This window comes from Thermobia domestica, chromosome 2 (assembly GCF_964235325.1).
Source record: "Thermobia domestica chromosome 2, izTheDome1.hap1.1, whole genome shotgun sequence".
In the NCBI taxonomy this organism is placed as follows: domain Eukaryota; kingdom Metazoa; phylum Arthropoda; class Insecta; order Zygentoma; family Lepismatidae; genus Thermobia; species Thermobia domestica.
In genome coordinates this window covers 171,972,324-171,994,436 of record NC_137455.1, presented here as the reverse complement: position 1 = coordinate 171,994,436, position 22,113 = coordinate 171,972,324, and the positions used below count along the sequence as shown (strand labels likewise).

The 22,113-nt window shown below is 35.8% G+C and overlaps 2 protein-coding genes across 3 annotated transcripts in view; one reads left to right on the top strand and one right to left on the bottom strand.

Moving 5' to 3' along the window:
* Positions 1-5,094: 5,094 nt before the first annotated feature.
* Positions 5,095-5,958, bottom strand: LOC145679258 (zinc finger MYM-type protein 1-like). Its single transcript, XM_081749846.1, has one exon. It carries the CDS (start codon positions 5,956-5,958, stop codon positions 5,095-5,097), a length of 864 nt encoding a protein of 287 aa, XP_081605972.1.
* Positions 5,959-9,299: 3,341 nt separating this feature from the next.
* Positions 9,300-22,113, top strand: part of LOC145677269 (protein PRRC1-like) — a 54,120-nt gene continuing 41,306 nt past the window's right edge. The window contains exons 1-3 of one of the 2 annotated variants that reach the window (XM_081747844.1): positions 9,300-9,423; positions 18,117-18,250; positions 19,499-19,799. In XM_081747844.1, the coding sequence (XP_081603970.1) occupies positions 18,154-18,250; positions 19,499-19,799 (398 nt within the window). In that variant the 5' untranslated portion in view covers positions 9,300-9,423; positions 18,117-18,153. Of the gene's footprint in view, positions 9,424-9,483; positions 9,503-18,116; positions 18,251-19,498; positions 19,800-22,113 lie in introns of those variants that run through there. The other variant, XM_081747845.1, reaches the window with a different exon arrangement.

The window sequence follows — 22,113 nt, the reverse complement described above, 5'->3', positions numbered from 1 at the left end:
AGCGATGAGTCAACAAAGCCATGACGAAAGTGAATGAAGTAAATAAAGTAAATAGATTAAGAGATGAGTTTTTGAATGTGTTACTTCAACGTTTTATTTTGATTATATTGAGATGTGTACACTCATGTCCAAAATTATTGTCGCATATCTATAACTGTCTTCTTGGAAGAATATAATTTGATAATGATTTTGCAGGGTACTTTTAATACTGATACTATATGTAGAGTCGGGAAATGTATATTTGTGGTAAATTTCATAGGAAAAGAATACGAAAATTAGCATGAGTAAAACAAAATGTTGCTAAATGGATAAGAAAATTTTATTTTCATTTTATTGTTCTTATTTACTGCTCTTTTGACATGAAATTTGCCACATAGCCTACATGTCTTTGCCGATTATACACATACTAACATTATAAGAAATACCAGGCGAATTCGTTATAAAATTATATTCCTACAATAACATATTTATAGACATGCGACAATAATTTTGGACATGAGTGTACATGCATTATTTTTATGATGATGTGAAAGGTTATAATAAATACTTTTTCCTATTACATTCTTATGAAGTAGGCTTCGCGCTACAAGCTTCCTGAACGCGACAACACTGCAGGGCAGCGTTGCCGCAATTCCACTTACTGTATGCTGTTTCTTCATATAAGCGCGGGGAATTTAAAGGTTGGGCTGCAACATGGCTCACCGCTTAACGCAGAGAATATGTTGAAGTAAATATTTTTTAAAAAAAATAAATACTCTACCAACTAAACCCTTTTTTGTTAATAGTTTCAAATATTTGGAACACTAGACTTCCAAATTTTCGAACAGTGTTTAGTACGTTTCTCTACCTACCATGGGAAAGGAGATAAGAGCGTCGTACATTTGTTTTAATTACAGAAAAAATATCAAGTGATGAAAATTGAACTTTTCACAACTTACAGTTAATGGATGCATCTACATATTGTACACAGGAAATTATTTTACGTGATCTCTTTTCTGAGATATAGTCCTGTAAACATTGATCTACCAAAAAAGTACGAAAAAATATGCACTTTTTCATTTATTTTTATTTTTTTCTCACTACATAGTACAAAGAAAAATTTTATGTCTTAAGTATTGAAAAGACAACATTCCAGCAATTTCAACGAGGTACGACAATGCAATATAAGTTTTGACTGGACGTCACGGCAGCACCGCGAAGTCAGGGGCCTATCTTTATGAAATGGATAGTAGTTGACTGTAGCACGGTATGGGACCCATTGGGAGTGTTCCATCAAGAGTTTGAAGAAGATCCTCATTTGTTACATTTTCCGAGAATTGAAGGAGGTGCAATCGGTTCACTTTCTCAATTAATTAGTATATATTCATGTAATCGTCTGTTTCTAAATTAAGAATATATGACAATTGCAAGTTTTTTTACTTGTTCGCCAGAGGTGACTTGTCTTGCTTCAGTGACTTGCTGAATTACCTTTTCTCTACATTGCTTCCTTAAGTCTGTGAACATAGATACTAGAATATTCTAGGATAAACAAAATAATTATCAGTGTTGCCACAGTCCTAGCTCCAGAGTGGGCTGAAAAATAGTACCAAATTGAAACAAAAAGGGCTGAATTGATGATTTTTTTTTTTAACAACTGTAATACATGGCTCTATAACACGAAACTAAAAGAGATAAAGTTCTAGAACATCCATTCTAACTCTTCCAAAAGTCCAAAACAGGAAAGTGCTGTTTTTTTTTTAAAAAAATACTTTTTAAAAACATCCAAATAGGACGACCCAGAACAATCGTGAAATCGATGAAACTTTTACTACGACACGTAAATTATAGAGTAAATTGAGCACACTTTAATCTTCTTCAGAATATTTAACACTTGATCCAACGTGTGTGCTTCTTCGTCTTCTTCTTTTTAAGATTTCAAGCTAAAATTTGTACCACTATGCTTCTTTCTTGTCTCCTTCATGGCGGCGAGGACGCGCCCATTTAGCATTATTTGTTTTTCAGTATAGTTTGAATTACGAATTTTTCAAAAGAGCTCGTGGCATTATGCCTTGCAACGTCACAGAATGAACACATGTTCAACACATTTATTAAGAGTCCAACACAATATGGGTAACGTGAGGTGTAGGAAAAGTTTTACTGTCACCTTTAAAATGTGACAAGTATTTGTTAAATGGTGCTGAATTGGGTAGAATTGTACCAACTTTTTCACAAAATGGGCTGAAAATGTCAGTGTGGTACCAACGGGCCGATGAATGACAAAAAGGGCTGAATTTGGTACAATTGTACCAAGTGTGGCAACACTGATAACTATTGTTCTCAGTACTTTTTAAATAACTTTCTTATGTTCAGGGCTGCCAACTGTACGGGTTTAACAACTCGGATACGGGTGTACGGGTTGCTATTCAAAATGTACGGATGGTTTGACACTGGTTTTCTTTTATTGGTTAAAAGCAACAATTCAATCTTATTGTTATTATTTACACCGTGTGCGTGAGTTTTCTCGGGGTTCTCCCGTTTCCTTCCACTTTGTTCATTCTCCCCCATTTCATTCATTTCTCATCATTACCGTCTCCTTTAGCCTAGCTGGCATAACCATGGGACGTAAAACTGGAAGATTTCATTTGATTTTTTTTATTCTTATCATTTAGCAAAATAAACAAATAAAATAAAAAAAAGTAATCTTATTTGCCTACTCTACTGTGATCAGTTTGTTCGGAAATAAATGTTAAGTACAGTTTGAAATCAGCATTATTTTGTTTCTTTAACAAATATTATTAAACTTAGATTTAAAAAATACCGTATATCGATGTGTTTAACTGAAATAAGGTTCTAATTTAACGAAATTGAATGTGGAAGACTCAAGCTGTGAATGTAGGATGAGCAGGTTTTAGAAAGTTGGCAGCCCTATTCAGAGGCGTAACTAAAGGCTTGGAGGGCCCTCCGCAGATAGCGTGGAGTGGGGCCCCTTCTTCACGTCCCACTTCATGATTTGGGGCCCCGGAAATGCGGGGTCAGCGGGGCCCTTATTTACGCCCCTGGCCCTGTTTATGTAGTTCTTTTACATTATTACTTCTTAATAACTTGGTAATATACCAGAAGTTTTTTTTTTCCTTCACAATTTGGATGCGATTTAATCCTAAACCAATCAGGTACATACACTCGAATCATTATTGTCACGAGGTCTTTTATGATTTCTGAGGTTCACTGAGAGAAATATAGTTTATTGGTCCTTGTAAGCCACTTGCATGGTACATTTTCGTGGTGATCTCGTTACTAACTGGTCTGAAACAATGACGCAATGGATACAATAACACATTTCAAGAAGGTACTTTCAATCTGAACTCAAAAGTGCTAATAACCTTTGTTGAATTTCTTGAAACTTATCTTTATTGAGTCAAATTTAACTGTTTCTAATTTATTCCGGTCCTGGCTATTTCCCTCCCCCACAATTTTACCTTCGAAAGTTTGCGATCCTAAGATTTTCCCATCTGTTACTTCAAAAGCATGCTTAAAGGGAAGCTCGTTTTTGAGTAAAAGACAAGTAAGTCGTAGTTCGGATTCCACATTAATCAGTAGGTCCCGTCTCATATATCCTCGCTGCTGAAAGGGATGTTAAACTCACAATAATCATAATCATCATTCAAGTGCTTTGGCGAGATACAGTTCAGTCAATTTTATAACTCCAATTATTATTTTTGACAGTGGCGGTCCGTGACTTATGGAATGAGGGAAGCAATTGTTATGGTACCTAATACTACAAACAACTGAAATATTTTATAATATTACTCACTTGTCACTTAAATTTTTCCATCGTTTCCTGACAAATTCTTCGTTAATTACTCGATTATAAAATTCACCATGTCACCTAAATTTTAAGTCTATTCGTCTTCCTTTCCTGTCAAATTTTCCAATCATCCGCTAAAAAAAAAAAAAAAAAAAAAGTCTCCACTGTTTAACACTTCACTCAAATGTTAAGTTTACTTTTCTTCCTTTCTTGTCAAATTGTTCAATTAACCGATCATAAAATTCAATATGTAAGTTAAATTTTAGGTATATTATTTCTTTCTTGAAAAACTCTTGAATCAATCTATTATAAAATCTACTACCTCACTTAAATTTTAAATCTATTCTCCTCCCTTTTTTGTCAAACTCTTCAATCACTCGATTATAAAACTCATCATCACTTTCAGCTTGTTGCAATTTCACCAACTTTTTTTCAATAGATATCAAGGATAGATCAGACAGTCTCTCTTGATCTTGAGTGTTTCTGCAGAATGTGTGAATTCGTCTAAGTGCAGAAAAAGAGCGTTCAGCAGTAGAACTTGTAACTGGTATTGTGGCAATCAGACTACAAAGTTTATAGAGTTCTTTGAAAGCAGACGATGACAATCCAGTCCTTTTCAAATAGATAAGTAGTTTTGGAACACCCATTGGTAAATATTCATTTGCCGAATATGCAACGCAGAGTTCGCTTCTGAGCCGGGCAAAATCGAAGTATTGACCATAACTTTCTTTCAGTGAAGAAAATTCTGCATCTGGGAATGGTTTCTGTATGTTCTTTTCATCAAGTAACTGAAGAAATGTCAATTTTCCTAAATTACTGAATCTAAGCTCAATCTGGTTGCATATGTCGTCATATGTTTCACAATATAAACGACGATAATGTGTTTTTATATCACTACCGTCATTTGTGCAACGTCTTTTCCTGGAAGGGCCTACATTTGCGACACAATTGTTCCATACTGAATCAAAATTATTTCTTTTGACTTTCAGAATTTCCTGTTTCCTTCATTTTTTTAATGCAGTAATTTATATCAAGTGACTTGGTCTGGAGTACGTCGTAGAGGGAGCCCGTTAAACAAAATATTTCGCTGAACGTTAGTAGCAAGAAGTTAAACTCAAAGTCAGAAAGAACAGAATCAAATCCCCGGGCTTCATGATATGTGTCTTTATCCCATTCTTGTGGATTATCTAAAATAGTATTGAACAGATTCGTCAACTCATTTCTGTACTCTACCATTGTTTCAATAAGCCTTGAATTGTAATTCCATCTAGTGGGACATACTTTAGGAAATCTCTTCTTAACTTCTGAATCTAAAGCTTCCATCCGTTTTGAGGAATTTGAAAAGAAAGAGGCAAAACTACTGTCATGAAAAAAATTTTACATTCTTTGATAGCCGACACTGACTGAGAGAGTAGTAAATTAAGCCGGTGTGCTAAACAATGAATAAACAATGCATCAGGATATTTATCCCTAACTTTCTTCTGAAGGCCATTAATTTCGCCAGACATGACTGCAGCACCGTCATAACACTGAGCGACTAGTTTGGAACCACTATCATACTTCTCGAGGGTTTGGAAAACGTGTTGTGCTAAAGCGCTTGCAGTGCGATTTGAGCTGACATCTGTAAAGCCCAGAAATCGTTCAACAACTTCTCCATCGGGAAGAATGTACCTTACAACTGTTGAGAGTTGAGAATGTGATGATATATCACTCGTTTCGTCTAGTATCACAGAAATGAAAGATGAATCAGCTATTTCCTTTTTAATTTCATTTATTATGACAGTGGCAACGCTTTGAATCAGGTCATTTTGTATATGTTTTGACAGTTCCGAAAATACTGTAGCTGTTTGAAAATGGTTGTCTAAAACTTCATCATATTTTCTTAATAACTGAAGTAATTCAATATAGTTCCCCCTGTTAATCGAGTCTTTATCTTCCACGTGGCCTCTGAAACTAAGTTCTTGACAAGCCAAGAATATAACTACATCAATCATTCGTCGTACAACTTTCCTATTATTTTTCACTTGCTCGTTATACTTAATAGTCTCTTGTTTAAGTTGCTGGTCTAGCTGAAAGTCTATTCGTACTGAGCCAAAAGTTGTGAGACAGATTTGCGATCGAATATGATTTTGTGATTGCTGATGACGTTGCGTGGCTTTCAATAAATTGTTCATGTCATCAAACCCTGGCTGATTCCAAGTGCCTTTTTCGTTTGAAAATAACAGGCAAGGCGAACAGTACAATTTTGAAGTTTTCCTACAACCAAATAACCAGTCTGTCTTTTCATACTGTTGCTTATTAAAATGACGAATACAGCGTTTTGTTTTTGTTTTTATATGTGACAGATCGGGTGTATATCGTCCTTGTGAAATTATTTCTTTTTTTATCTTGAAAACTAAAGGAATTAAATGGCCGCCCTTTTAAAGTTTCTAACACGCATGCACAATCATGTATTTTCCCCACCCCACTCTCCTCACTGGCTTGCATCGACGCTGCCATAGGTTAAAGCTGGCGGAATGCAAACTGGGCAGTCATTCCCTTCCTAGCATAGCCGCCACAGGTATTAGGAAAGAGATGCACTTTAAAAACCTGCGAAATAATCCAAGTTTTTCTTGAAGAAACCAAGTATAATCCTGAATATCCAAATTTTAACTCATTAAAATAAATATTTACTCCGCGAAACAGTTTAGGCTATTTCAATTTGCAGTTCGAAACGAAAAAAAATATCGCACTACACCCGCACACATTTGTTTCTACGGAATGCTTACAAAAATGCATTCCCACTCGCAACACCACGGCACGGCAAGGCAATTGAGCCGGCTCGTTCCGACTAGGTCGCGCTGCGCAAAATGCTGCGCGTTGAAATGACTATCTACGTTAGCTTCTGGCGTATTTAAACTTAGAAATAAGTAAAATAAAAAGGTTTTAACATAAATAATTTGAAGTTTAAGTAAACTATTTCAGTATTTTATAATATTATTTTATTCCTATATCAAGGGGAATGACTCATTCTCTTCATTCCATTGAGTGACCGCCTCTGATTTTTGAAGTATGTTGTTTTCCAATTCGCTTTCTATTTTCTTCTTATCCAACACATTAGGCTGATCCAGAATTCCCATGTATTTCAAAATAGCCGCAGCCCTGGAACTAACTTGATGCCTGCCTGGTCTCCTGTAGCTGCCAAATTTTCGTAAGTGAAACTTCTGCTGATTCCTTCTGAGTTCATTATTAGGAAAATAGTCAGTGTCATTGTACATTTCAGACTCGACACTATCATCAACAATATCGCCAGATCATCAAGAGTAGCACTTGAGACTCTCTGGGGAGTTGTAGTCCCCACCGGGCGTCACCACATGTGACGGATAAGGGAATGCTCACCAGATATGGTGGATATCCTATTGGAAATTACCGGAGTGGATCAAAACCAGTACTGCTGCCTTGCAGTAAGTAGAGAGATCTACAAAGGCTTTGGGAAGAACATGCAGACAGAGAATTCTTGGTCCTCCAGATGGAGAGTTTTGCATAGGGTTAAACCTAACCAAGTAAAAAGTTTTGCTACGAAATCTCGAAATAAGCTTCGGAAGGATGGATCAAGTAATACACGGACAAGGCAAGGGATAAAAGCAATGAAAGGAAACCCCACAGTTGCCACATGGAATGTTAGAGCTATACTTCATACGGTTGTAGAGCTATGTGGTAAGGTAAGGTAAGTAATAGTGGCTGAAGTGAGCATATCCTTCTTCTTTCTAGTGCCTCTTCTCTATCCACTGTTTTCCGCCGTGCGGCAGTGTGCGTTTATCAACAAATTCTAACTGTATTATTCTTTTTCTGTCCAACAAATGAATTCCACTAAAGAACTGAAATTGTCTACTAATACCTTTGTCATAACATGAACAAGTACAGAGGTCGAACATGTCGTTGTAAGATTTTAATTTACTATTTACAGTGGAAATTTACATTTCTTCATTTATGTGGAACCATCGGAACTAGCCCTTATTGCTTCGTCCGTTTGTATGTGTATTAATAAGTTACCTCGAGTACTGAAGCCACATTTCGTAGCGGCTTGTGTCAACGCAACGCAAATATGCGTTGAGTTTGCGATAATCAGTATAGTGGTTTTATTTGATTTTTGAAGGCCTTATGCAGAGTTGTTCTGAAGCGTGCTTAGTGCCATATTAAACAGTTCGACTAACATTTGTTTCCTGCAGTAGTCAGGCGTTTAGTATTTCCCTAATCATACATCAAAATGACTCTGCATAAGGCTCTGAATGTTTTGTTTGTATTGCGCTGCCTTCCGCAATTTTAGCGAAGGATGTTACGGAATAAGACCCGAGCTCCTTCGTGGCTAAGCAGTTAGCGTACGCGCCTTTGCAGTGGGAGATCCGGGTTCGATTCTCGGCGGAGCTCATGCGGTTTAGATTACACGTTAATCAGTATCTCCTCTCTCATATAGCCTCGCTGCTGATAGCGGCGTTAAACTCAAAATCAACTATCGGATTAAGACCCCTACCCGGGTTTAGAGTTTAGTGTTGCCTGACTTTTAAAATGCACTAAAAAGCACAAATTGAAAAATATAATATAAATAAATAAAAACACTTTCATATAGCGACGAGGCTCATGTCCGATTGTTTACTTAATCTTGAAAAAATAGTACGTGAGATAATTTTAACTTTAATTATAAGTTGAGCCAAAGTAGATGATAGATCAGGCGTGGTGTATCTGTAACGTATGGCTTGATGATTTTGTAATACGGACACATATTCTATTTTATAACATCTTTGATATGCATAGCTTTGGTCACTTGTTTTGGACAGCCACCTATCAACAAGTATGTAAGCACGATTGCAGATACGGTTGCAAATTCATTTGAGAGTCTTTATTAAGTGTCTTGAACAATATTCATTTGAACCTCTAAATTTGAAACATTGTATGGGTTTGTTAAAGCTTTCTTTGACCGTGTAGAACAGCAAACGAAACACTTTCTAAGACAGTAATGTAAAATAACTTAATATTTCATGAATGTTAATGTTTGCCCCCCCTAAAATAGGATAATATGGGGAAGAGTAGCTTTATAGCCATTATCATTATGTACTTTTTTATTTTTATTATTTTTTTTTTTTACGAAAATCATTTACTTGTTTTCAATATCTAGTCTGCGCATAAGTTTTCATTATTGTAACAAGTAGCACTGGCGTCTCTGGCATGTAAAATTGGGGGGGGGGGACATAAAAAAGATTTAAATGGTACTACCTAACCCATTTATTATCTTTGATTCCATTTGTTACTTTCACGGACCCGCTGAGAACTCAGAACTCTGTTATAGTCGTTTCACAGCCTGAATATTATATTCCAAATACGGTCGTTAGTAAATAAATTAAATTAGAATAAAATATGGAATATTTTGTACTTCAAAATATTGGGGGGCACGTCCCCCTCGTCCCTCCCGCCAGAGACGCCCATGACAAGTAGTATCTTTTGTTTTCATTTGTTACGGGTTTTAGGTTTATCAAAACTATTACTTCAGATGTTTTGTGTAATTACTGGCAACGATGGAATTGTGTTGCATATCGTTCGTTGTTTGTTTCAGTAGAAAGCGAAAGCTATGTTATGATAAATTTTAGTTTAAAAGTTTATTATTTGTAAGTTATGTTTAAAATGTGGCCTCACGGCTCATGTTTTAATTATACATGCATGTCTAGATGTTAGAATTACATTTAGGTATATTTCACTGCACTTGTATTTAAATAAGTGAGACACGTATTAGTTCTGTTTAGAACGTATAAAGGCTGTGGGTGAAAATAATAGTATATTATGACGTTTACATATTATGTCATATGCATTAATTGAAATTTATCCTCGTTGAGATCAACTTATTTTCAGGAGCTGACATTCTTTCTAGATTAAAACATTGCAAACTTCGTAACCTATTATATACACCAGTTTGATAATTTGTTTTATTACGTACCTTAAAATCTTCGTAAACAATATTTTCTAAGAATTTTAGTTCAATTGTATGAGACTTCAGTTGAGATTCATATTTTAAAGGTTTACGTTAATAATATTTACAGTCCGGAACGTGAAGTTGAGTGCTTGTTAAGTTCTTCATATGTTATAATTTGGGTAAATTCTAGTTACGGGGTCTGAATTATTTTTCTAAAAGATCACATTTTTTCATAACTATAACCTAATTTTGGTTAGGTTAGGTCACATTACGTTTTATTTACCTTCATGGTTTGTATAGGTCGGCATTTTTTTTTTTTTAAAGAAAGATGGGCACTATATACTCTTCTTTCAGTGAGGTTTCTCCATTGCACTCACATATTTCTATTCAATTTACGGCAAGTCTTTACTTTAGGTAAGGCAGTGACATGAACCGATTCCAGCAGTTACAGTTCCCAAGAACGAGAGACAGAAAGCAAGTGCACTGCGGGGCTCTAACCCGCATTCACTCGCTGACGCTTGTTCGACAATACTTTGTGAATCGAGCTGCAGCGACATCTAGTAAGAAAATATAAAAACTACATCTATGTGAATTAGGAACAGCAAGGAAACAGTGACAACCTTTGAATAATAGTAAAAGTGACATGCTCAACGTAAAGAGTTACCTCATTTTCTCATATATTAATTATTAATTACATTTCACTACCAACAACTCATTTCTCCTGTAAAATTTCTGTTTTTTACCTACTGTTGGATCCCCGCAATTTGAATTAACCCAGTAATTTTTAGATAAGTATGAAGTCCCTTATGTGGTAGTTCAGCTATTAAAATTTAACCTTAGATTCACACCGATCTGTATGAGACGTAGCATCAATTATAGTTTATGGCTGACACGATTGAATGTTCCAATTACAACTTGTTTGAGTACGTACGTGAAGAATGATAAGATATTATTAAGTTTTTCCCCCAAATCATTTAGTAGAGACTCTGGTTTAGTACTGATCATAGTTCGTTATTTGTAACTGTGATGTAGTCATTGATTAGGTTAGTTTAGGTTGTACATCACAATTCCGGCTTCGGAACCGCCGATGGATTTGGAGGATATACTAAATGCCATCCATAACTAATCCAAGAAACAATAAAGAAGTATAAAATTTACAGAAAAAAAAAGTAATAAATGTCGTAACTAAGATAATTAGGGAGGAATTCGCAGCCCAATAAGTTATTAACTAGTAAAAACAGAAAATATATGTTTATTGTAGAAAATTGATTTATTTCTAAAACAGTGTAAATGAGAAACGGAAATTAAGTTAACATAACGTAATAGTGAATGTAAAGTTTAATGGAAATATTCTGGAAATCATTCTGTTGTTTACGGGATAATCTATCCTATAGCCATTGGTGTAAAATAAATAAATAAAAACAGTTCAGTCAGAACAAAGTTACATTATTATGTACTGAGTGAATACCCAACTCAAATAGCATTTTAACGAAAAACTGGAAATTCACCGTTCCATGCTTCTAATATCAAACAATTTTCATATAACACTTCCTTTCTTTTGCATATTTTGATGAGCATATGTGGTAAGTAATGCTGAAAATCCTACTTTTTGCTGAGCTTAAATTTAAGGTTTTCATAAAAGTTTCCTTAAGAATACCCATATCGGAACAGAAATCCAACTTCAAATTTGTATTTGTTGACGCATTTAGGATATCGAGAATGATACAAAAACTACTTTAGAATATCCAATTTTAGCAGTAAATTTCTTATGTTAGGGGTCATTCCATGTCATATCAACATAGTTCGCAGTGAAGTCGCAGATTACAAGATATTCACCTCCTTTCAGATTGCTCCAGATGGTTAAGGTAACTGGACGGTTGACTACCAAGAAATGAGTATTGAAAAAGTTTCGTAAGTTTTTCAAAAAATATACTGATGAGTTCTTCAGTTGATTTGACTAGTGTCTTAAGATATGTTCTTTTTTCAACTTGTATCCATGTTTGTAGGTGATGTTTTCAATACACTTGAGATCGAAAGCTTCTAGAATCCTTCCTTTGACTTCAAACCCGGGACAATAGTTGCAATATCCAAAACATTAAGCTTCAGATGGATTAGCAGGCTACATATCCCGTAATATCTTTGTAAGATTTAATTGGTCTATCACTTTCCATCAGTTCTGTCATCTTCCAATGAATAACCATAAGTTTTTTATTTTATTTATTTATTTATTTTTTGTGTGTGTTTGTGTTTGTTTGTTATACATGCATAAACACTGTAGGTTTCACTTGCATCCGCAAGAAAACAGTATTAAGGCCTGAGTTCACAAAACTTGGAAAAATCTATTTTAAGCAATGGATATCTGTTTAAACATTGAAAAACTTCTTGGAGTACACAGAACTAATTTTCACTGAACATATCCCCGTCTTCTGTTCAATTTAAAAGAAATTAATATTTTTTTCGGCATCATTCGAATTATTTTCTCATTTTTTTCGACATCACTCGATTTATTTCCTCATTCTTTTTCGGCATCATTTGATTTATTTCCTCACTCTCATACAGATCAATGACTTCTGTTTCTTTAACCAGAGCTTTAACTTTTCTTGCACTGTAGTCTGATATTCCAAATTCATCGTGAATGTCTTTCAAAGCGCAGATTTCAGGGAGCGTTGTGAATATTTGCATCCTAATACTTTATCATCTAAATTTTTCCTTCAATTAGTTGATAATTTCATGATCAGTACTCTGCTTGTGAACATTGCTGCTGTTTTGTTAAACTTTTCCGGAGGGTGTTTCTTCTCACGTAATCGTCTTTTCTGAAGATGTGATTAAAGCAATCAAACATTTGTTTAGATCATGTATAGCTTCATCTTTTCTGAGGTGCACGAATGATCTAATAGTTGAAATTCTTCATCGGATATAAATTGAGGGGCTTAGTGGAAAAGGAGCGTATCCCACATTTTAATGTTTTCGAGAAACAGAAGGTTTTGCGTTGCAACTGACAAAAGTTTCACTATGAAAGAAAGGTACATAATTACAACCATATTCATTAGAGGAAGGTCTGATATGTTTCAGAAAAAATCATCATGCATTTTTAAGAAGAAATAAACATAAGATATGTACATGATCATGGTTGCCAAACCAATACGAGCTTTCTATATTAACGGATCAAAATGAAAGTTCCAATACGCGAATATGTAGGTAACGTACAGAATAACACAACAGAGTAGACCATGTTCGTCTCTGCAAATAACGTTTACGTACTCTACTCAGTGAGAAAGAAATCCACACATGTTCGTTTAGCCACGCAAATAACATGTTTTAGAGAACAAAAATATTTCCTTTGTACAGCAGCACCCTAATATGCTAGAACCGTTCACACTATAAACACAACACTGCAGACGAGTATCATACACATTATACTGCACAATAAACCATTACCCAGGGCACAGTACTCACGTTCCTGAAGAGACACTTCACACTAATACTCGAGATCGCTACTTTCAATATCATCTATCCGTACGTAGTTCCTGTCGCCATTATTGCATTTTAGAGATCTGTAACATTCGTGGTGGATTGGTAGAATGTAGTTTAACATGCTCATTAGATTATCATACTTAGGCTTCTGAATAGGTCTTCCTTCAGGAAAACTATATCTTGCAGAGAGCGCGGTTGTCCTCTTCCTCGCTGCAAACGCAGAGTACTCAAAGGCTCACATGTGGAGTATATATATTTCACCTGGACTAGTTGGCTGCCTTTCATATTGAAGTCTTTCCCATCTTCTGTTTTCTTGCTAAGTATCAGAACATACCGCAACGCTGACACAACCTTCATAACTCCTGTTGTCATTTCGATGACTTGAAATGGCTTCTTTTTAAGCGCTGTCTTTATCAGAGTGACGTGTGCGGAGGTGTAAATAGTTTGTTTTCCTCTTCGCTCTCTCAATGATACCGAAATCAGCATCGCGGGGGAGGAATATATGATCAAGAACCAAAACTATGTTCTGTTGTCTGGAGGTTGGTAACATTTAACAGTCAGAGTCCTATAATGAGCGAATATTCATTTTGTCCAACGCACGAATCACTGTACACTAGTACGTCTGTTGCGAATATCTCTGGTAGGTGCCTCATCACTCGAAGAATACAGCTTGCAATTTCATCACTATCACGAGAAGCAACAGATTCTGACCAGACACACATAACAGCAGAATCATCATGACAGAAATGGAACCCGAAACAATATGTACACAACTGCCGCAAATAGAAAACAGTTCGCGTGCTTATCATCGGTGTTGGAAGTGCTTGATTCAGATCCATAGCAGCAACTATGGTGCTGCTGTTGCCTTCCTATTTTGCATTTCTCAAAGATTGGTAGGCTGCTTCGGCTTTATGAATATGTATATGATATTCAGGTGGTCTATGTTCTATGTTCTATGTGTACCATCGATTCACAGGTTTTACAAGTGTCGGTGCTTGACATTTTAAATGTGATGTTAAATTCATTATTGAACACATATCGATATGTATGTAATTTCACTGGACCGACTTCCCTTTGTTCACATTGTTCTACATATAAATCGTACATTTGTTGTAAAGAACGCACCGAAACTACAGCATGTATATATGAGCGTTTAGGGTTTAGGGATGTTTACCTGGACGGTCCTCTTTGGGAGAAAGCAACGGTTTCGCAGGTATAACTTTTGTATGTGTTCTCTAATCACCACGGGCGGTACGCAATCTACGTTCAGTGATACCATGGGTATTACAGAATGCTTGCTTGGCATACATTAACTTTCATTCCAGATGACAGACGAAGAACATAATAAAAAGTATTGGCGCACCCGAAGACATTCACATTTTTCCTGTCTTTAATGTATACATGTTCACATTTTGACCTCCTCATTAGCCCAAATAGATAGGCATTTAGCGTGTTGAAATCTTGCATGTTGTAAAACGAAATTAAAACATTATCTTTGGTTTCAGAATCGATATCCTTCAAATACCCTAACTACACAACTCAGTTTTACAATACCTAACATCAATTCTTATTTTATCTGGTATTTCCTTACCTATGGGGCCAATGTAAATCTTCCCTGTGTTGCTATTAAGCTTACATTCATTATCCTTCTATTTGTCTTCGTTTCGTGGTTTAACAGGCGAATTTCCCAGACTGGAATTACTTTCAACGTCCTGCTTAGCGGCCATTATTACTTTTAACAGAAGTGTGTATCAGCGGTCACGCTTGGCTGATTTCTAGACTGCTAACCAATGACAGATACTGTTATATCACCCCAAACTCACAATATTATAGATGGAAGCGGGATACGTCATTTTTCCATTCACGAGTTGCAGCTGAAAGGGGATACGTCATTTTTCCACTAACATTTTTGATACAAAATTTTCTTAATTTTCGTCCTACGCTTATGGGATCCATACTATACGGAGTTGAATCCTAACATTTCCGCTGAATATACCGGATACTTCCCTGTATCCAAATTTGTAGATATCTCGATTTTCCAAATTTTGTGGGATACGCCCCTTTTCCACTAAGCCCCTCAATTGTAACTTACGTCTCTGTTTAGCAGATGCTTCCAACTCCTTGCGGAAAGTATCAAATTTTGTAGCCTTGTTCAAGGAAAATAAGTTTAAGCACTTAAAGTTGTCAGGTTTTTCTTACAGGAGTTATAATTTGAAAACAAAATGAAATTAAATCTTTCAGTTTTACGTCCCACGTTTATGCCGGTTAGGTTAAAGGAGACGGTGATGAGTAATGAATGCAATGGTGGAGTGAAGAAAGAGTGAACGGAAGAACCCCGAGAAGACCCACGAGCACGGTGTTTGTCCATCACGAAGTCCACACGGCGAGAGCTGGAATCGAACCAGGGGCCTCAAGCACTGGAGGTGAACGCTCTACCCCTGAGCCACCGCGCCTCCCTGAGTTATAATTTGACTTTTCTAAAGGATTGCAAGAGTAAATTTTATTTGAAGCTGTAGAAGTTGATGTCTCCTTGTTGAGCACTGAATTCTGGGCCGCCAATACTGTGATAACTAAGTCGTAAAACTCCAAAACCCGTAAACAGAGAAAGGTAGAGAAAGAATAAAGATCTTGAAATAAATCCAATTTCTTACAATGCGCGAAATAACGCGAAATTTTAAAAGTTCATTAATTTGAAAACGTCAGTTTTCCGCTGACGGAACAGTAGAACGTGGCATTTTGGGTGATTCGGACGCAGCTACAGAGAACATGTTGCGCGTTAGTTACTAATTTTCCTTCAGTTTGATTTAAAAAAAAATCTATAAGTGAAATTTACAATCAAGCGAAATATTCAATGTATTTTGTTTTTAGGTAATGTTTATTTCTGTAGTGACCTATGAAGGAAAGGGGGGATTGTAAAAATGTCAGAGAATTTCTTTTCCAGAAGAACTACAGAATGCGAAACTTTATTTGGAAAATGCGACAAAACGCGAAATTGTCAAATTCTTAGTGTGAAAATCTCGTGATGTGCGATCATACCTGGGATGTGCGATCATACCTGGTTCAAAATGTACCAGACCAGGGGATAGGACACAGGGGACCAATTCAGTTCCGTGCATGCTCTCCAGACTTTACACTGCTCGATTTTTTCTTATAGGGGGCACAGTAAAAGGTGAGGTGTACTGCCATAAACCACATAACTTAAGACACACTATAGGATGAGATTCAAACGGCGTGCGCAGAAATTCCATTGGACACTTTGGTGCAAGGTACGAAAGCACTCTGACTTGTAGTCAGAAATGTATCGATGCTGAAGACCACCATTTTGAACATTTACTTTTAACCATTATTTGGAACTTTCAGTTTGACGAGAAGGTACACTTACTTTTCAAACTAGACTGTAGCCTTACTTTTCCTAGAAATTTAACCTTGTAGATTAGAAAATAAATTTTCTGTGACAGTTCGAAGTGTGTATACAGTTTTAAGACACGCATGATGTATATATGTTTTAAAAGTACTGAGCCTTTTGCGCACTACAGGGTGTTAGTGTTTCCCAAATCTTCGGGTATATGAGTTGCAGAGGATCAGACCTAACATTATTTGACAGCTCGCAGCTGAAGCTGGTAAATGAGCAAACAACACTGGAACTCTTGTAATCAGATGTAAGGCATTGCCCCATGAAGATGAGTAAACTTTCCGCGAAACTTCTACATTTTATAATTTTATTTCGGTAAGGCGCAAATGCTGTACAGGTTCGTGAAGAAATTACATTAAGAAAATCAACATTCAAAAGATGATTCAGTCACTTTCGTTCTGGAAATTTCAGTGTTCAAGATGCTCTTCGCAGTGGGCGACCAATCACAGAAACTCTGGCAAACTTTGGATGATTCTCTGGCAAACATCTAGCTAAGCATGCATGTGAGCATTCGTAACATTGTCAATAACTTAAACATCCATCACCAAATAGTGTTACATCATTTGGAGAAAGCTTGATGCAAAAAGAAACTCGAGTTTTACGTGAGTTAACTCAAAAATATTTGCTCAGTCGAATTTCCATCTACGAATTTTTACTGATGCATAAATCTCGAGCCATTTCTGAAGCGGTTGATCAAGAATGATGAAACTACAACAGCAATGTGCGAAAAAAATCGTAATCGTAACGGGAAGCAGCTCCATAATATGTGACAAAGCCCACGCTGTGATTCCCAGTAAAGGTGTGTTGTGTGGAATTGAAAGAGAATCGTGCAGCACGAGCTGCTACCGCCGGCCAGAATGATATACTCATATCTGTATTGTCTGTAATTAGTGCGAGTGCACGTAGTAATTAAAAAGAAACGGTTGTAGCTGATCAACAGAAAAGGTGTCGCATACCACACTGACAACAGCAAAACACTTTCTTCATTCCATCATTTTCATTTATTTCTCATCACCGTCTCCTTTAGCCTAACCGGCATACCCGTAGGACGTAAAACTCAAATATTTCATTTTTATGAAACAATATGCATCTTTAACGGCCCGTCAGAAATTGAGAGAACTTGACTGGGAGATTTTAATGAAGCCACCATATAGCCCAGACTTGGCATCATCCGACTATCATTTATTTCTTTCTCTGCAGAACTCCTTGAATGGTGTTAATTTAGTTTCGAAAGAGGCTTGTGAAAACCACAGTTTTCTGACTTCAAACCATGGAAGTTCTTTGCGACGGGAATAGGGTGTTGCCGAAAAAAATGGCAGAAGGTCATTGAACAAAATGGTTCGTATTTAGTTTCATGATATAATTTTCAAACGATAATAAATGTATTTTCGAATTCGACCTGCAAAGGCTCAATATTTTTTAGACAACCTAATATAGTGGATAATGGTCAAAAAATTATATTCTTAGTTTGTATTGATCAATCATTTTTTTTTTTCTTTTTTAAGGTAAATTAAAAAGTAGAAGTTTCAATTTAAATTCTTCATGATGCAGGAAGATTCAAATGGAGAGTCTACTTTCGAATTTGTAGATAAGAAAACTGAAGGCATGTCTTCGTCGGAAGAGCATTTGTCAAAAACTGGTAAGCTTTTGTGCTTAGTTATTCTCAAAAGTAATCAGACAATTGTTTTATTCGAAATTGAAATATGGCCTTCGAAAAAATAAGGTTTGCTGGATGTTGACAAGTTATGAGTCAATTAAAAACTTACGAAACACTTCGGAATTCGATGTGAGTCTTTCAAAACTTAAATTTCTATCGTACTCGGGTAATGTGCTTTATATGATTGATCAGCAACTTGCCTTGATCGATAATCTAGAGTTCTGAAGGTTACCTTGTGCATAGTTAGTATTGTATTAGGTACTTATAAAACGTAAGGAATATTTATTTAAATTAACGAAGTTACTAACCTTCATGCTCCCAATGACAGACATACGGTTAACTGCTTTAAAATGTTGTGGATAACGACTCGGTTATCCTATTGCCATTTATAATGAAGCGTTCAATTTTTCAGTTGTATTTATTCAGATTCTATTTAATTTAGATGTCTTGAGTATCTGTCCCTGATATTTAGTTAGTTTAGTACGTATTTTAAAGGCGCAACTTCTTAAGCTTTGTGACTAGGTTACGATCTTCTTTTCTTCGATAGATTCATTTTTGAAACACTTTAGATGAAAAACAGAAGTAAAGTAAACGTCATATACTTACAATTCTGTGATTGCATCTAAGACACTGAAGAATCAAGGGCTTTAGAATCTGCATTATTAATAGTTGCTTAGTGGCCCGCTTTGGTGTGAGCGGTTCTGGGTTCAATTACCGGTGGGGACACTCGGTCGGAAAGGTGTAAAAGCCTTTTCAGGCCAGCCCTCCTGAGTGAGATCTTTCTTTTTTCCTTTCTTTCTTTTTATTATTATTATTATTATTATTATTATTATTAATGCGAGGCAAATGCCTGGGACAGGTCTCAACATAAAGGTTCCAGGCATGCCTTCAGTCCCCATGCCTTTGTTCCTTCTCCTCTTCCTCAGGTAGTGTGATTGCTGAAGGACGTAATCTTTTACACGTTATAGGCTGAAATGACCTTAGATGCCGAAAGTCCAGTGGGTAAGGGATTCTACATGAAGAAAGAAAATAATATTATCTACATCCTCTACATGATTGAACAAACGTTGTTCTACTGATGAAGGATAACCCGATTTGTTGCCGAAATATTTAGAGGCAATTAATCATTTGTCTGTCATTCGGAACATGAAGGTAATAACTTTGAAGTTAATGTATTAAATGTTTATAATGATGTTTAATGCAATCCTAAACTATGTTTCAATCTTCCAGAATCTCTGAGCAGTCTATCGTCTTCAGTATCGCTTCTAACAACTGGCGGAGTGGTGTCGCCTGTAGCAAGCGGAGGAAATCTCTTGTCAACAGTTCCGCCACCATCAGCACTTCCAAGTTTTATATCGTCATCCACAACACAGTCTGCAACTATAGATTCAGCATCGTCATTAACTTCGGTGTCTTCCATGTCTTCAGTTCCCAAGACGAATGAACAACTGTTATCCAGTCCAAGTCCGTCAGTGCCTTCTGGTTCTTACAAACCTCAGACGACGCAAATGTTCATCACACCAACATTCAGGTAAGGATTTAAAAGAGAGATAATAATATGTGAAAAGTTTCTTTGAGGGAACATCTTAGACATAAATGTTTACGTTTCACCTTCTCAATTCGTTGTATTTATTTATTTATTTATTTATTTATTTATTTATTTATTTATTTATTTATTTTTGTGTTTTTGTGTAGAATTCCGTAGTTTTAACTTCACTTAGAAATGGAGGGGCTACATATAAGCTGTTACATTTCCGTAATTTAGCTAGACAAGGTTATTTTAAGCAGCAAATGTGTTTGGGAAGTTTTCTTCACGATATCTTCTCTCAACCTGGCTTTGAGCACCTGCGTGACTATATGGTTAATGTTCGTGCCTTCGGTGCCGGAGACACGGGCTCGTTTAACACTGAAGTGATTCGGATTGTACGTTAAGCTGTTTGTCCATGTCTCATTTAGTCTTTCTGCTTAAAAGGGACAAATTCCAAAGCATTCCTCATTTCGACATCTTCCGCAATCATTATTTTTATTACTCCTCTGATGAACAGGTTTTGTTTAGGAGTAACTCCATCGAAAATCGAACTGTGGACAGTAAACTAAATAAAGAAAAGTTCATTTAAGTTTCGATAAATATCTGTTTTGACTGATTTCATACTTTTGTTATGATACTGTAAGACACAGACTTGCAACTGATCATGGAATCTGAATCACATATACTTTAACGGGGATCAAATTATAATCTCCCTTTTTAATTTTCTTGGTATATCGTGTCCAATAATTCTGTGGTCTCTGCTTTAGCCATTGTATTTTCCTTGTATAGTATAACTTCTACTTATCGCTCTTTAGTCATAGGATCGATCAGCTTACCAATAATTTGATGTACTCTGTATCTATGCGTAGATTTAAACATGGATATTGAAAAAAAAAAAAAAAAAAAATCCTTTGAATCTCCTTCTCACTGGGAAATACTGATAATAAAGATAGAAATTTCAAAATTAACACGCAAATACGATTTCATAATATAACATGTTTGGGAACATAATACAAAATAACTTCAGTGTAAGTAAGTGATGATTCGTATAAATATTGTTGGAAATAATTATACATTTTTTTTTCAGTTTAGTGGATACATAATCGTCCGTGTAAATAAAACTTGATATAGGTAAAATACAGTGTTAAATTAAGATTTATATATAATGCAGTGTTAAATCAAGATCTATAGTTAAGTGACTAACGATTATTCCTAAGTAAAAATACTGCGCGCAGGTCGACGAGTGTACATAATTCATTTAATAGGTGGTGCTCACAATGCAAACTTTAACCCCTTCTGGACCATAAGAATTGTCGGCAAGAGAAGAATATTTGTTGAGCTATTTAGGCTAAAGCTGATTCGTAGATACCAAAGATCCCAAGGTGATAATTACTTCAACGGCTACATTGTTATGGTTTGGAACAAATATGCCCCTTGTGGTACATACGGAACTTTTTTAAAGTAGAGGGAATCCAATTGAAATCGACCAGTGATGGTTGCTGACAAAATTTAGGTTTTTATTAATTTTTTACCTAAGTTTGTACCACATTTAAGGAGTTGAAAACGGACATTCATTTATTTTTTAGCTGCGCAGGTTTCGTCGTAGCAGCCATTTTATATAGGCACCTGAGCACATTTTGAATCTTTTAGTGCATTTCGTTTTAAACGCTGTAACTTTTTAGGTTTTAAGGATAATGAGCTCAAACCAAACCATATGAAAGATGATAAAATGGACAATATTCTATGTTTTATGCACACTGAGATGTGCTTCAGAACGTTGAGAAAAGAAGCTCTGAACATTGAAGTTGGAAACCTAGAAATAGCCATTTTGGAATTTACATTTTGAAACGAAATAAATGAGACTCACCTTCAACTCTTTGTCTACATAGAGACTAGATAATAGACAACCTCCTAAACAAGTTTCAAATCTGAGAACTATATACTTGATTTTTTGGAAATTTTTGAATATTGCGAATTTTCGAAAATCGTGTATTTTCACCATGAAATATCTCAGGAAGGACAGAAGTGAAAAATCCCAAATTTGCAAAAATAGACGATAGTTGTGCAGTAACAAGTGGGTAAAATTGCATCACTGAGACTCGAGTAGTTTCTGAGTTATAAGGTTTTTCTTCACTGGGACTTAATATCATGAAGCGTCATTGGAGTGAATATAAACTTTGTAGCAATAGTCAAAGTAACACGAAAGTAATGTTAAATGGGTAAAGTATACATAATTTATGAATCATATCTTGTACAAAAAACGAAAGTCGTCTGTTATTTCTTTTCTGCCTATAGCACTATTGTTAAGACACCAGTT